Source organism: Cricetulus griseus, chromosome 3, assembly GCF_003668045.3.
Source record: "Cricetulus griseus strain 17A/GY chromosome 3, alternate assembly CriGri-PICRH-1.0, whole genome shotgun sequence".
NCBI classification, from domain to species: domain Eukaryota; kingdom Metazoa; phylum Chordata; class Mammalia; order Rodentia; family Cricetidae; genus Cricetulus; species Cricetulus griseus.
The window spans coordinates 186,920,262-186,935,584 of record NC_048596.1 but is presented as its reverse complement, the minus strand read 5'-3'; the positions used below and the strand labels follow the sequence as shown (position 1 = coordinate 186,935,584).

Here is a 15,323-nt window from a genome sequence, read left to right as displayed (position 1 = left end):
TGTGTTGGGATTTTGATGGGGATTGCATTGAATCTGTAGATTGCTTTTGGCAAGATTGCCATTTTTACTATGTTGATCCTGCCTATCCAAGAGCATGGGAGATCTTTCCATTTTCTGGTATCTTCTTTGATTTCTTTCTTTAGAGACTCAAAATTCTTACGGTACAGATCTTTCACTTTTTTGGTTAGTGTTACCCCAAGGTATTTTATGTTGTTTGTGGCAATTGTAAAGGGTGATGTTTCTCTGATTTCTTTCTCCACCAATGTGTCATCTGTATATGGTAGGGCTACAGATTTTTTTGAGTTAATCTTGTATCCTGCCACTTTGCTGAAGGTGTTTATCAGCTGAAGGAGTTCCCTGGTAGAGTTTTTCGGGTCTCTTACGTAGACTATCATATCATTTGCAAATAGTGAGAGTTTGACTTCTTCCTTTCCAATTTGTATTCCCTCGATCTCCTTTTGTTGTCTTATTGCTCTAGCTAGAACTTCAAGGACAATATTGAAGAGGTATGGAGAGAGTGGACAGCCTTGTCTTGTTCCTGATTTTAGAGGAATTGCATTGAGTTTCTCTCCATTTAATTTGATGTTGGCTGTCGGCTTGCTGTACATTGCTTTTATTATGTTGAGGTATGTTCCTGTTATCCCCGATTTCTCCAAGACCTTTATCATAAAAGGGTGTTGGATTTTGTCAAAGTCTTTCTTGGCATCTAGTGAGATGATCATGTGGTTTTTTTCTCAGTCTGTTTATATGGTGGGTTACATTGATGGATTTTTGTATGTTGAACCATCCTTGCATCCCTGGGATGAAGCCTACTTGAACATGATGGATGATTTTTCTGATGTGTTCTTGGATTCGATTTGCCAGTATTTTATTGAGAATTTTTGCATCAATGTTCTTGAGGTATTGGTCTGTAGTTCTCTTTCTTAGTTGTGTCTTTGTGTGGTTTGGGTATCAAGGTTATTGAAGCCTCATAAAAAGAGTTTGGTAATGACCCTTCTGCTTCTATTATGTAGAATACTTTGAGGAGAATTGGTATTAGCTGTACTTTGAATTTCTGGTAGAATTCTGCACTGAAGCCACCTGGCCCTGGGCTTTTTTTGGTTGGGAGACTTCTAATGACTGCTTCAATTTCATTAGGGGTTATAGGTCTGTTTAAGTTGCTTATCTGTTCTTGATTTAATTTTGGTAAGTGAAATCTGTCCAGAAAATTGTTCACTTCCTTTAGATTTTTGAATTTTGAGGAATATAAGTTTTCGAAGTATGACCTGATGATTCTCTGGATTTCCTCTGTGTCTGTTGTTATGTCTCCTTTTTCATTCCTGATTTTATTTAATTTGCATGTTCACTCTTTGTTGTTTGGTAAGTTTGGATAAAGGTTTGTCTATCTTGTTGATTTTTCTTGAAGAACCAACTCTTTGTTATATTGATTCATTGTACTGTTCTCCTAGTTTCCATTTTATTGATTTCAGCTCTCAATTTGATTATTTCCCGGCATCTACTCCTCCGGGGTGTATTGGCTTCTTTGTTTTCTAAAGCTTTCAGTTGTGCTGTTAACTGTCTAGTGTGATTATTCTCCTGTTTCTTCATGTGGGCATTTAGCACTATGAACTTTCCTCTTAGCACTGCTTTCAAAGTATCCCATAGGTTTGCATATGTTGTGTCCACATTCTCATTGAATTCTAGGAAATCTTTAATTTCTCTTTTTATTATTTCTTCCTAGACCCAGGAATTATGCAATTGGGTGTTACTTAATTTTCATGAATTTGTAGGTTTTCTGTAGTTCGTGTTGTTGTTGAATTCTAATTTTAAAGCATGGTGGTCTGATAAGATACAGGGGGCTATTTAAATTTTTTTGTACCTGTTGAGGTTTGCTATGTTGCCAAGTATGTGGTCAATTTTAGAGAAGGTTCCATGTGGCGCTGAGAAGAAGGTAAATTGTTTTGTATTTGGATGGAATGTTCTATAGATATCTGTTAAGTCCAATTGTGCCATAACTTCTAGTAATTCTTTTGTTTCTTTGTTAAGTTTCTGTCTGGTGTTCCTGTCCAGTGGTGAGAGTGGGGTGTTGAAGTCTCCCACTATAAGTGTGTGTGGTTTTATGTGTGATTTGAGTTTTAGTAATGTTTCGAAAAGGAGATGTATCTTGTGTTCCACCAAGATGGCTCAACAGATGAAGCGACTGACCATCTCAGTCCTAATAATCTGAGTTTTATCCCAAGGTCCCACATGGTAGAAAGAGAAAACAAACTCTCACAAGTTGTCTTCTGATTTTCTTATTTTATTTTTCTTTGTTTCAATTCTTTTTTTTTTTAAGGTAAGTAAGATGGAGGATAGTATCCAGCCTCCTGGTTTACATCCCATTACTGTTTCAATTCTTTTTTGTTGTTTTTTACTGTTTTTTTTAGAGAGAGAGAGAGAGAGAGAGAGAGAGAGAGAGAGAGAAGTTGGGTGGGTGGAGAGTGGGAATGATGTTGAGGAGTTGGAAAAGGGATCAAACATGATCAAAGTATATAGTATGAAATAAAAAATAAATCCACAGATTAACACAGTTATTGTGGGTGAATTCAATACCCCTCTTCACCAATAGGTCATCTGGACCAAAAATAACAGAAACATCAAAGTTAAATGACATCATAAATCAAAAGGACCTAACAGACATCTACAAAACATTCCACTCAGTCACTAAAAATGAAATATCTTCTCAGGAGCCCATGGAATTTCCTCCAAAGCTGACCACACATTAGGATGCAAAGCAAGTCTAAACAAATAAAGGAAAACTGAAATAATATTTGGCATTGTGTCTGAGCATAATGAAATGAAGCTGATATCAACAGCATTGGAAACTACAGAAAGTACACAGACTCATGGAAACTAAACAATACACTACTGAATGACAACTGGGTCAAGGAAGAAATCAAGAAGAAAATCATTATTTCCTAAGGTTGAATGAAAATAAAAACACAACATATCAAAATCTATGGGACACAGTGAAGGCAGTCTTAAGAGAAAAGTTTACAGCACAAAGTGCCTACATAAAAAAGTAAAGAGGTCTTAAATTAATAAATTAATGATGAACATGGAGGCTTTGGAAAAAAGACAAAAAACACCCAAAACAGTAGATAGGAAGAGATGATAAAAAATCAGAAATAGAAATACAAATAATCAATGAAAGGTAGAGTTGGTTATTTGAAAAGATTAACAAGATTGACATTTGGTTAAAATAACCTTGAAGCCTTCCCTCTGACCCCTTAATAGTTTTCTGACTTTTTTGGGTATCCCAATTAAAACACATATCTAAATATTAAAAAAGCTAGAATCTACATAGAGAGGAAGGATTATGGGGAGCGATTACAACACCAAAGACCTTTGAAAAGTCATGTGGTAACCCCACTACTATAGAAGCTTCCTAAAATAAATACATACACATATATAAAGTAAGTGAGTTTAAATGAAGTTACCTTATAATGCCTTTCCTAGAAACTATAGGCTATCATATAAAAACTTCAGTGTCAGGTATAGACTACCTCTTTTAATGTTGTTGGCCAACGGGTCCCATAGACAGCCACAAAAATTACATGCTATTGTCATTGCTCTTGGTTACTCTCCAGAAACTGGAAGGATTGAAGACACTGCATATCTGAGTCACAGAATATGAAAAAATGAAGCTGGGACTGACTTGGAAGCTTCATTACTACTGACTAGTCTTCATCGAAGAGGAAGGTTCTACACAAAAAGTAATTAACATTTTCAATCATCCATGAGCTCTTTGAGCTGCAGTTATGACTAGTCTGGCAAGAGATGTCTGCTAATAACAATAGTAGCTCTAATGTTATGGGAATAACCAATCACTTTCTGTTTTGACCAAGGCCAGTTTCACAAGACAGAAATGATACCTGGTACTGTTAACTGGACAAAAACCCTTGGCTGGCTAGGTCATAGGCCTTGGAGGAGAATCTAATACAATTACTCTCTTAAGTTGACAAAGCAAACTATCCCCTACATTCTTATCCTTATTCCCACAGATGAGTGCACCTCTCAGCCCTCATCAAAGAAGATTCTTTTTGTAGCAGATGACAATTAATAGAGACCTACAATTGGTCAACATGCAGAGAATAAGAGACTGTAAACTGATCAGCTATAAATGTGACATCTATATCATACTGTTCCCTACAAGTATGAGGGTTAATCTCAGAAGAAGGGTAGAAAGACTATAAGAACAAGAAGTAGTAGATGTCTACAGTGAAATATCAGCACACTATTGGCTGGACATAACAGTGTTATTGCACACATAAACTTATAGATGCTGTGACTATACACACAAAGGCTGCACAAGATTAAGTCAGTTAAAATCCCAGAATGGATAGGGGAGGGAACTCATAAAGTCTTAAGTTGAAGTTCATGGAGTCCTTTAGCTAAGAACCTGTTGGCAACTGATGGCTTCTGGGGAAAATAAAGTCAGTTTTTTTTTTTTTTAAGGAATGTAGTTGCTGAGAGAATATGCATACTCTGCTGATGTTCCCACACCCATATATGGATGACCAGCACTAACTGGACTCTCAGTGAGTCTAAACACAGAGCACATGAAGTTAGGGGGGGAGTGGTGGTGAGAATGGGAAAGAATTGAAATGGAAGAAGTGGGGGGGTGGGTTTGTTCAAAACACATATACGTATATGAAATTCTCGAACAGTAAAAATTAGAATCAAAATACATTTAATTAGGTTAAAGTAGTTAATAGTTGTATTCAGATCATCCATGTTGATTTTTTAACTAGTTATTCTCTTGGTCTTTCAGAAAAAAGGTATCAATATATTTCCAACCATGATCTCAGACTTATCTATTCATTGGCTTAGTTCTACTGGTTCTTGCTTCCTGCATCTGGAAGCTTAGTTACTAGACATATGTGTGTTTTGATGATTATATTTCCACTTTTTAATTTCTTAAAACATGTCCTGCTGGGTATTTTCATTTCTCTGCTTCTACTGTTCTCATTTTTTGATTTAATCAAACCATTCTTCAATACACTATATTATTTGTTTTAATGGTTTTTAGTCTTGCTACTGTGAGGAATGGGTTAGAGATCCTGGATCTGTTTTATGGTCCACTTTCCTACCAATTCTGGGAGATGATTCTGAGGAACAAATAAGGGCAGGTGACTTGGTCTAATCTTCTTGTAATCCTGATGTCAGTCAGATCTGATGGTAAACAGACTAAAGATATTTCTAAGAAAATGGCCCTCATGTTTGAAGTGTTGGCAATGTCCCTAATTTAGGATTACATATATAAATGAACTCAGACCTTGAATATATGACAATGGATTCCCTGGAGGTAGGTGAGAACTTGACATGTTAAATTATGTATGTTCTCAAACCATTTTTTACTGTTGACTGAAGTTATCAAAAATTCTTTCTTAGAGGTTGAGGTGTTTTTTTTTTTTTTTCTGTGTAGCCCTGACTGTCCTGTAACTCTCTCAGTAGAAGTCAAGATCTGTTTGCCTCTGCCTCCCGAGTGCTGGGATTGAAGGCATGTGCCACCACTGCCCACCTGAGGCTGAGTTATTAATTTGGGCTGGAAAGTGTAAGGCTGATATGAGCAGTAAGTGTGGGATCATAAAAGATGCCCCATGTATTTTTCTGCCTCTGTGTTTGATTGCTTTCATCTTTGAAATTACTAACTATTCTAGTTTGCTTTCTATTTCTGTGATTAAAAACTGTGACCAGAAGCAACCTAGAAAGGAAAGGGTTCATTTCATCTTATAACTCCCAGGTTATCATCCATCTTTGAGAGATATTAGGGGGGAACTTGGGGTAAAGAAATGAAGCAGAGACCACAGAGGAGCTGCTTACTGCCTTGTTCCTCATGGCTTGCTCAGGCTGTTTTCTTACAGAACCCAGGACCACCTGCCCAGGTGGCTCCACCCACAGTGGGATGGGTCCTTCCACATCAATCAAAATCAAGAAAATGTCCCACAGACTTGTCTACAGGTTAATGAGATGGAGGCATTTTCTCAATCAAGGTTCCTTCTTCCCAAATGACCTTAGCTTGTGTCTAGTTGACAAAGACACTAGTACAGTTTGACATGCTCATCTGTGAGCAGTCTGATTCAGAGATAGAGCCTTGAGCAGTGGCGTGTTATCATTGTTATTTTGGCGGCTGCTGCTATTTCTGCATTACAAGCAATTCTAAAGAAATCATGAAGGAAAATGACATCAGACAGAAATTCAGAGCCACAGAAAGGAAGCATATGAAAAATTCAAATGTATGGACTGATAGAGAATATTTGATTTTCCTTTCTTGCTTTAATTAAAGGATCAAATAATGGGCTGGTGCGTGTGCGTGTGCGTGTGCGTGTGCGTGTGTGTATGTGTAGGAGCTCAGTGACAGAGTCACTTGCCTAGCACACACGAGGCTCTGAGTTGGAGTTTAATTTCTAGTGACATACACAAAAACAAACCACCACCAACAAACCCAAAAGTCCAGGATAACTCAAGATGAGTTGATTACCCTGGAGCTACACTTTCTTCAAGTTTCCTTCCTCTTCCAGGGTCATCCACAACTCTTACCTGTGAAGCAAGAGCCGGTCAAAATGTAATTGCTTGGGCTCCACATCAATTTCTGGGCGAATTCCTTGGCAGTTTAACTTAAAGATGGCTGGCTCTGGGTTCTCTTTGATGCAGCAGACAATGCTGTCTTCAAAGACACCAGTTGCAGTAGGATAGGCCCATACATTTAGTATCTGATGGAAGAGTTGAAACAAAGTCCATTTACATGGAGGATGTCAGGTCTTGACTTTCCTAAGGAAGCTTCACCCTGATGGGCTTTCCCCCTTTGACTGTACCTGCTTTTCATTGGGTTTCAGAATCATGTTGATGGGCTCTAGAAAGTATGTGCTTGCTTTCACATCATTCTGGAAACAGAAGAATGCCTCCACCACCATTGGAGAATTGTTCAGGATTGTCAGTGTCTCCATGTTGCCAGGGAACAAAGATGACTTATACCTGGAAGTGAATGGAAATGGGATGAGGTTGTGATGACTGAGTGAGAATTTATGTGTCAAATGAGCCTATGAGGGGCAATGTCATTTGAAAGGGTAGCTTGACTGTGTGGAAGCAGTGGCAGTTGGCTAAGGTCATGACATCTGTAGTTGTTCACTTGCTTCTCAGAACACTGTACTGTGATGTGACACCATAAGCCTTGGTCTTCTTATCTTTAAGAAGGGGGGGTGACTGTATTGTTTGGTGTTAGGTGAGATTGTACATTTGAAACTCTGAGAACTAGTGGAGATATCAAATGCCCAACAAAATGGTAGTTATTCTTAGTTCTTAGCAAAGAGCTCTGAGAAAAGGAACCATCTATCCTTGTATGCCCTTGAGGTATTATCATTTGAGTCACCTGATATTTGACAACTGTCTTAAAGACACTCTCTTTCACCTACAATACCCTGATAGATTGTTACTTCTCTGACATGGATTTATTTGGCCTTGTTCATATAACTAGTTTGCTTCTGTTCCCTAATGCCTTTGGGAGGGATCTGCAGAGGGCTATTGTATCAGGGCTATTGGAAAACACTCCTTAAAGGCAATGAACGGAAAAGGAACCACTGAAGAGGGCTGAAGGAATTAAGAGATACACATGATCAGAGGCCTCAGCCTAGACCAGGAAAGGAGAGACAGCCCGAGAAGATCTTTGAGCAAGCTGTGATGAGGATGGAAGGAGAGAGAACAACAGATTCAAACTGTAGTATCAGTCAGACAACTCTGTGTGAGTAACTGGGAAAGGGGAGGTGACCTCAACACCTTACCCATCACGGTCACAATTTAACATGATGCTAAAGAGTTCTTGTTTGTTACCCAGTTGGTTCCCACAAACCTGTGAGGTGGATACTGTTTCTTCCCATTATTCTTTTATTTTTATTTTATTTTATTTTATTAGTTCAAATTAGGAACAAGCTTGCTTCAGATGTCAATCCCTTCTCCCTCTCCCCTCCCCCCCAACATCCCACCTGCCCCTAGCCATCCCCCCTCCACTCCCCAGGCAGGGTAAGGCCCTCAAAAGGGGCTCCCCAAGGTCTACCACATCATCTTGGGTCAGGCCTAGGCCCTTCCCCATGTGTCCAGGTCAAGAGAGCATCCCTTCACATGGGATGTCTTCCCATTATTCTTGCTGACAAGGATTAACAAGGTTTACATGAATAAGTGAGTGGTATCTGCATTGTTGCTAATCTTAATCCTTCCTAACACACACACACACACACACACACACACACACACACACACACACACACACTTCTGTGAATAATCATTATCTGATTCCCATTACCGAACTTCTTTGTATGCCATGTCCGCCACCTTGGTCCTTTCTCACCCTCCCTCCTACGATCTTCTACTGGGTCTTAAAAGTCCTACCCATCATCAGCATCTTAATCTCTTTCTAGTCTAGCTCCTCAGCAAATAAACTAGAGGAGATAAAAAGGTTGGGGAACAAAGATAATCCATTAGCTCCACCAAGGAGGCACAAAGTAAACACTCTGTATCACAGGAAGTGCTGAAGACCTTGCATGGAGACCTTGGTTCCTTTTCCATCTCAACTCTTTGTTTGTGCAATAAAACATTTTGAGTAAGTTAAAACTAGTATCACTAAAATTATGATAATCAACCTAATCTGGGACCCCAATTCTGCTTCCTCTTAGCAATATTCACCAGTTCCTTTAGCATACTTGCTTCTCCCTTTGTCCCCCCTGCCTGAGACAGGGTCTCGTGGAGCTCAGCCATTAAAAGATATTATAATATCGTTGCAACATTTTTCCCTTCACTATCTTCCCTCCAAGCCCTTCCTTGTACCCCTCCCTTGCTCTCTTTCAAGTTCATGGCCTCTTTTTCCATTAATTGTTGTTACATGCATGCATGCATATGTATATACATACGTACACACACACACACACACACACACACACACACACACACATATAAATATCCCTAAATATAATCTGTCACTCCACATGATGTTACTCATATGTATGTTTTTAGGGCAGACCATTTGGTATTGGATAACCAATTGCTGTGATCTTCCCTGGGGAAGACTATTTCTTCCACTCTGAGTATTCATTAGCTGCCTGTAGTTCTTTGTGTATGGTTGAAGCCTCGTGGGCTTTTCCTCATCCACTGTGGCATGCCTGTGGTGTTATTTTTATTCAGCTCCTGTTTGGGTAGTACTATTGGTGAGACCTTCATGCGGCTGGGCTTTAAACTCTGTATGTAGCCAAAGATGGCTTTGTATTTATGATTCTCCTGCCTCCATCTCCCAAGTGCTGGTTTATGTGCATTGGAGATTGAACTCGGGGCTAACTAGGTAAGCACTACCACGAGGCTACTTAGATGCAGAGTGTCAGGTTGATGGGATTTAGACTCATTTGGTGAGACAAGTCTCTGGGCATGTGTGGGAAAGTTTTCTAGATTAGATTAATTGAGATGGAAAGACCAACCCTAGATGTGGGCAGCACCATTCTATTGCCTGGTAAATCCCGGACAGAATAAGGAGGAGAGTGCCAGCTGAACACGAGCATTCTCTGCTCTATAACACATGTTCTTCATTTGGTCTCTCCCACATCTTAAACATTGTGGTGGCTGAATAAAATGGCCCCCATAGGTCCATAGGGAGTGGAACTATTAGAAGGTGTGGCCTTTTGGAGTAGGTGTGACCTTGTTTGAGGAAGTGTGTCACTGGGTGGTGGACTTTGAGGTCTCATATGCTCAAGCTATGTCCAATGGGATACAGTCTCCTGCTGCCTTCAGTCAAGATGTGCCCCTTCTCCAGCACCTTATTTGTCTGCATGCTGCCACGTCCCACCATGATGATAATGGACTAAACCTCTGAAAATAGAAGCCAGCCCCAATTAAAATGTTTTCCTTTATAAGGGTTGCCATGGTCATGGGATCTTTTCACAGCAATAGAAACCCTAACTATGACAAGCATTCTTCACTTTCTCTCAGGAAGGTGACCTCAAATAATTTGTCATGGAGGAAATAAGCATAGTTGCTCCATTAATTATACATCTTATACCTGCAACTGTATCTTCACCCTAAATAATCTCATCTTCCTCCACCTGGCATAATATAGTGTTTCCTCCTCCTGGTCAAGGATAGCACCCCACATCCTACTATGTTGTCTCAGGGAGCTATGCTACTGATGACCCTAACTTTCTTCTCTTCTCGCTCCCCCTTGGAATACAGACATCACAAGAACAAAAGAATTCCATCAGGCTTCCAAGAATTCACATCCTTGAACCTCCCATCCTTGAACCTCCCATCATCCCTCCTCATTACCAAACTTTCCCTAAGAATTATCTTCCCACTTATCTTTATTCTCTTCCCTCTCACCAACTCTTCAACTCATTTACCTTGGGCATAATTCCAAGAACTCTCCCAGAAGGACTCCTGCCAAGCCTCCCATTCTCCCAAGAACTCCACGTTGTTGAACTCACTGGATGCCCGCACCTTCATCTTTCTGCCTTCTCTGCAGCATTTGACACAGTTGATCTTTCATTCTTCTCATGGAGCCATGGTGCCCCTTTCCCTGGTTTCCCCTAAGAACTATGGCCCTCTTTCCTGTGTCTACTGTAGACTCTTCTTGTATATGGAGGAGTTCTTTGTGGAATCATCTCTTGTTCTTTTCTTGCTACATGCCCTCTCCTTGTTCCATATAGTCCCTACTCATGCATTTTGTCATCTTGAAGACAGAATTCTCCTGTGAGAACCCAAACTATATATTCTATTCTCTGATTTATGTGGTTTATAGAGATATCTTCTAAACACCTTGGACTTGATATATCCCAAAGTGAAGTCTTAATTTCACCGTTCCAAAGTCTGGCCTCCTTAGGCTTTCCACCTCCTTAGGTGGAGTTGGTATCTGTGTCATCTGGGTGTCAAGGTAGAGACTTGGGACATAAGAGTCCCATTCTCCTGGTTAGGATTCCGGGGGCAGTGTCAATAAAAGCCATGCTTACATAAAAACTCTACTTGCAGTGTTTGTGAACCCAATCCAGAGGTCTGAAATAGACCTTGAAATAATGTAACACTTACTTGTCTCTTGACTTTCCACAAAGCAGTGGCCCAAAGTAAAATTTATCTACACTCATTATATACTTCTTAAAGATGACTTCATTTGACTTCATGTATTTCTTCCTCTGAGGGAACACAACCCTGAACAGAGGGGAAGAAGAGGTAAAATGACCATACACAACTGGAATTTCAATGTTTCCATACATGTGCTTTGAAGGGTCCAGGTGTCTGAAGACAGTTAACTTGAGGATCTCTGTGGAAGCTTTATCTCCTGCTTTCTAGGAGAGGATGATATGGTTGGAACTTAAGAAAAAGACTGAGAGCTGAGCTGAATATTCTACTCCATAACACTCAGATGTAAAAATTCCACCATAATCACTATGGAAACCTACTAAACAGTTCCAGGGCATATCAATCAGCTTCTGAGTTCCTTGGTAAAATAGGGGTCCTTGGTGAGAATTATGAAAAAGGACAAGCTATAGGTCCCTCCCTCCAGTTGGGAGTCACCTTGCTAGCTTGCTCACCCAGGTGCCTTTATCTGAGACCTAAACTGTGCAGTGCTGTTCAGTGGTTCAGAGAAAAGCCACACATATGTTCATTTTATAGGGTGATAAGTCATAGAGTAAAAGTAAAAGTGGTTTGAATCTGCAGTTAAATATGCAGACTCACTTGCCAGAAGACATCTTTTTTTCTCTTTTAATGTAATAGTTATTCTGTCTCAGGTTGGGAATACCTTGTGGTATCATGTCATGTATGTTGCTCTTATTTCAAGGTCTGATGCACTGAAACCTGATACAAGAGGGTCTGGGATGTGTTTCCATTTCAGTGGTATTGTTATTATTATTAGTGTGTGTGTGTGTGTGTGTGTGTGTGTGTGTGTGTGTGTGCGCGCGCGTGCGCACGCGTGCGCGAGCATGTGTGCGTGCTGGGCAGCACCTTTACTCACCGAGCATTCTCATTGGTCCCCAAGTATTATTAATATTTACCTTGCTCAGAGTGCCTTGGGATGATGGGACTCAAAAACATAGTTTTCAGCCTTTTCTTTGAAAATGAAATACACTTACTTTGGATCCTTGCAGATGTATGGGTAGGTACAAATTCCACGGCAGTAGAGCTGGTACTGGCGGCGGGTGCCAAGAAGCTCGAAATTAAACGTTTGGTCATAGTTGCCAAGATCAGTAGAGGAGAAGTGCACTCTCATGGTCACCTCTCCATTGGGAGGCACAATCCACCGGAAGTTATTCAGCCTGAAACAACCACACAGGCTTTTAAAGTAACTGGTGCTTCCAGTTGAGGGAGGACAGGGCAACTGGCTGGGACAGGTCCTGTGCTAGTGGAGTTAAGTATGGCAGGCTGTAAGGCCTCAGGAAGGACAGCCCTGCTCCCCTCTGGTAGTGTGACAGCTGTGCTCTCTCTCCCTGGTTGCCTCAAGCCTACCTGATGAATTTTTCCTGGGAGTGTTCCCCATCGAAGCTGTTCTGGTCTATGTCAGACATCGGGGCAACGGTCCCGGTTGGTCCCCCAGGCATGCCTTTCTTGGTGTAGTTTGTTCGACGTTTTTCCTTCTGAGTTTCGCGAGCTTGTTCTGTCTTTTCTTTTGTTTTCTGCTTGCTCCCTTTAGACGAAGAGGTCTGTTCTTCCTGGGCCTTAATTCAAAAGGAGCACAAAGGCTTAACTACACCTGGCACACAGCAAAGACAGAGGTGCCTACAGCATGTCTGCAGTCTGGCTGGTGAGCAGCAGGTGCTGGCCTCAGGGAAAGAGTAGTGCCAGCTTCACGAGTTAGTAGCAAGGCTAGTATTTCTCTGGGTACTCTGTTCCCCGAGAAGGGGAGCAATCTTGAAGCTGACAGAGAACATATGGGATGAATTTCAGCTCCTGGCAGGGTCCCATCATAGCCAGCTGGGCATTCAATTTACTTGGCATTGCTTGGGCCAGTTTCTCCGGCCACCTGCCACATGATGGTTAATATTTATTGGCATATTCTACTCCCCACCATCTCCTTTCTTCTTTTATTTGTTCTTAGGACTTTAAAAGGAATTAAAAGACTCTCTTACTATTTTGGGAAGGAGTACAAATAAACACTTGTATCTAATTGGTCACATTTAATAAGTAGTTCTCTTTTTTTTCTAGTGTATTTTCATGCTTCTTGATCCAATTTTTCTCTGATTTTTAATTTATTTACCATTTTAACCTTTTAATATCAGAAAACTTTAAAAACTGAAGGCGTGTGACAATCCTGGCTTTACTAATGGTAACCCTTGGTCAAGTGCCAGGTGGTGACTGTGTTCCTTATGTGTTGGTGTGCTGAAATACCTGACAAACGCAACTTAAGGCAGGGTTATCTTGGCTCCCACTTTGATTCTTTGGGGTGGGGGGTCACAGTGGCAGGAGCACTTTGGGGAGACGGCCACGCTGTACTCATGTCAAGATGGCTCTCTGCTTTTCACTCTCAGTCCACGACTTATAATAGAATGGTGATGCCCACATTTGGGGTTGGTCTTTCCATCCCATTAACCTCATCTAGAAAACTGCCCCCTCCCTCCGCATGACCAGAGACTTGTCTCACCAATGATTTCAGAGCCCATCAACCTGACACTCTGCTTCTAAGCACTTCAGCTCCTGTCTCCTCAGAACAAGGACTGTCTCCTGTTACACTTTGGCAGTATAGTTAACCAGAGCTAAGGATGTGAACAATACCCCTGTAATGCACACAATCCTTACTTCCCCATGAGTCTCAGGCATGCATTTTTATAGTTATGTGTTCCTGTGGTGGTTTGAATGAGAATGGCCCCATAGTCTCATAGATTTAAGTGCTTGGTCCCCAGCTGGTGTAACTGTTTTGGGAAAGATTAGGAGGTGCCACCTTGTTGGAGAAAGTGTGTCGGTGTGTGTGGGGGTGAGGTTTGAGGTTTGAAAGCCCATGCCAGGCCCAATCATTCTCTCCCTGTCTCCAACTTGCAGATAAGTTGTAAGCTCTCAGCTACTGCTCCAGCACCATGTGTACCTGCTTGCTGCCATGTACCCAGTCATGATGGTCATGGACTCACCCTCTGCAAGTGTAAGGAAGCCCCTCCCCCCAAATGCTTCCCTTTATAAGTTGCCTTGGTTATGGTGTCCCTTCACATGAATAGAAAAGTTAAGACAGTTCCTAAGTGGTCAGATATTATAGATTATCATACTGCATTTGTTACTACATCTCTATAGTAAATTTGAATCAAGTTCCTCTGATGTATGTCCAATCACGATGCTCTAATTCTACCATCATTTTTATGTTTTCGGCTATTATTCTTCCAGCCTAAGAATAAAGTTTTCCCTGTCAATTGCAAAAGAGCTAGAGTTCCTCCTCAAATGGCAGGTTACAGATTGCTTAATTGTTTCTTTGACAGGGCCAGTTTTCAGAAGAGGAGGGTTGGTGCAACAGCCACTTCTGATGATGGTGCTCACTTCCTCTCTGTCTTAATTTGCAGTCACCAGTGGGCATTCTGCTCTGGCGAGGCACGCCCACTAATGCTGCTCACTCTAGATGCTGATTTTCTACTTTTTATTGGATATGGGATAGAGGCTCAGTGTATGGCTTGCAGGAGCGAGTATATGCAAAGGAATTCAAATGTTGGGTCACCACAACTAATCACTGAACTGAACTGGAATCCAGTTGCAGAGAAGAATGAGTGATGAGCAAAGGGGTCTAGACGAGGCTGGTGAAACCCACAGAAACAGCTGGCCTGAACAACAGGTAGCTCTTGGTCCCCAGACTGATAGCTGGGATACCAGCATGGGACTGATCCAGACCCCAGGAATGAGGGTTTCACTGAGGAGACCTCGGAAATCTACAGGACCTCCTGTAGTAGTTCAGTACTTATCCCTAGTATAGGTGTAGACTTTGTGAGCCCATTTCACATAGAGGAATACTCCCTGAGCCAAGACACACAGGGGGTGGGCCTAGGCCCTATCCCAAAGGATATGATAGACTCTGATGACACCCTATGGCAGGCCTCACCCTCCCTGGGGAGCAGAAAGGGTATGTGATAGGTAGGGTTTTAGTTGGGGGTTAGTGGTAGGGGAGGACGGGAGGGAGAAGGAACTGGGATTGACATGTAAAACAATCTTGTTTCTAATTCAAATAATAAAAAATAACATGTTGGGTCACAATTATTCCTTTGGGATAATAATAATAAGCAACACTCCACATAGTATTGCTCAAATCTGTTTATTTCTGTGATTTCTTCTATGAATTGTATGCATGATTTTTTCTATTTTTACATGAT

The 15,323-nt window shown here is 41.1% G+C and overlaps 1 protein-coding gene across 2 annotated transcripts in view; it reads right to left on the bottom strand.

The window, feature by feature from the left end:
• Hydin (HYDIN axonemal central pair apparatus protein) overlaps positions 1-15,323 on the bottom strand; it is a 323,803-nt gene that overhangs the window by 62,080 nt on the left and 246,400 nt on the right. For both annotated transcript variants that reach the window (XM_035442673.1, XM_027405997.1), the window contains 5 exons: positions 12,493-12,701; positions 12,120-12,302; positions 11,077-11,196; positions 6,837-6,996; positions 6,562-6,734 (listed from right to left, as the gene is read on the bottom strand). In XM_035442673.1, the coding sequence (XP_035298564.1) occupies positions 6,562-6,734; positions 6,837-6,996; positions 11,077-11,196; positions 12,120-12,302; positions 12,493-12,701 (845 nt within the window). The remainder of the gene's footprint in view (positions 1-6,561; positions 6,735-6,836; positions 6,997-11,076; positions 11,197-12,119; positions 12,303-12,492; positions 12,702-15,323) is intronic.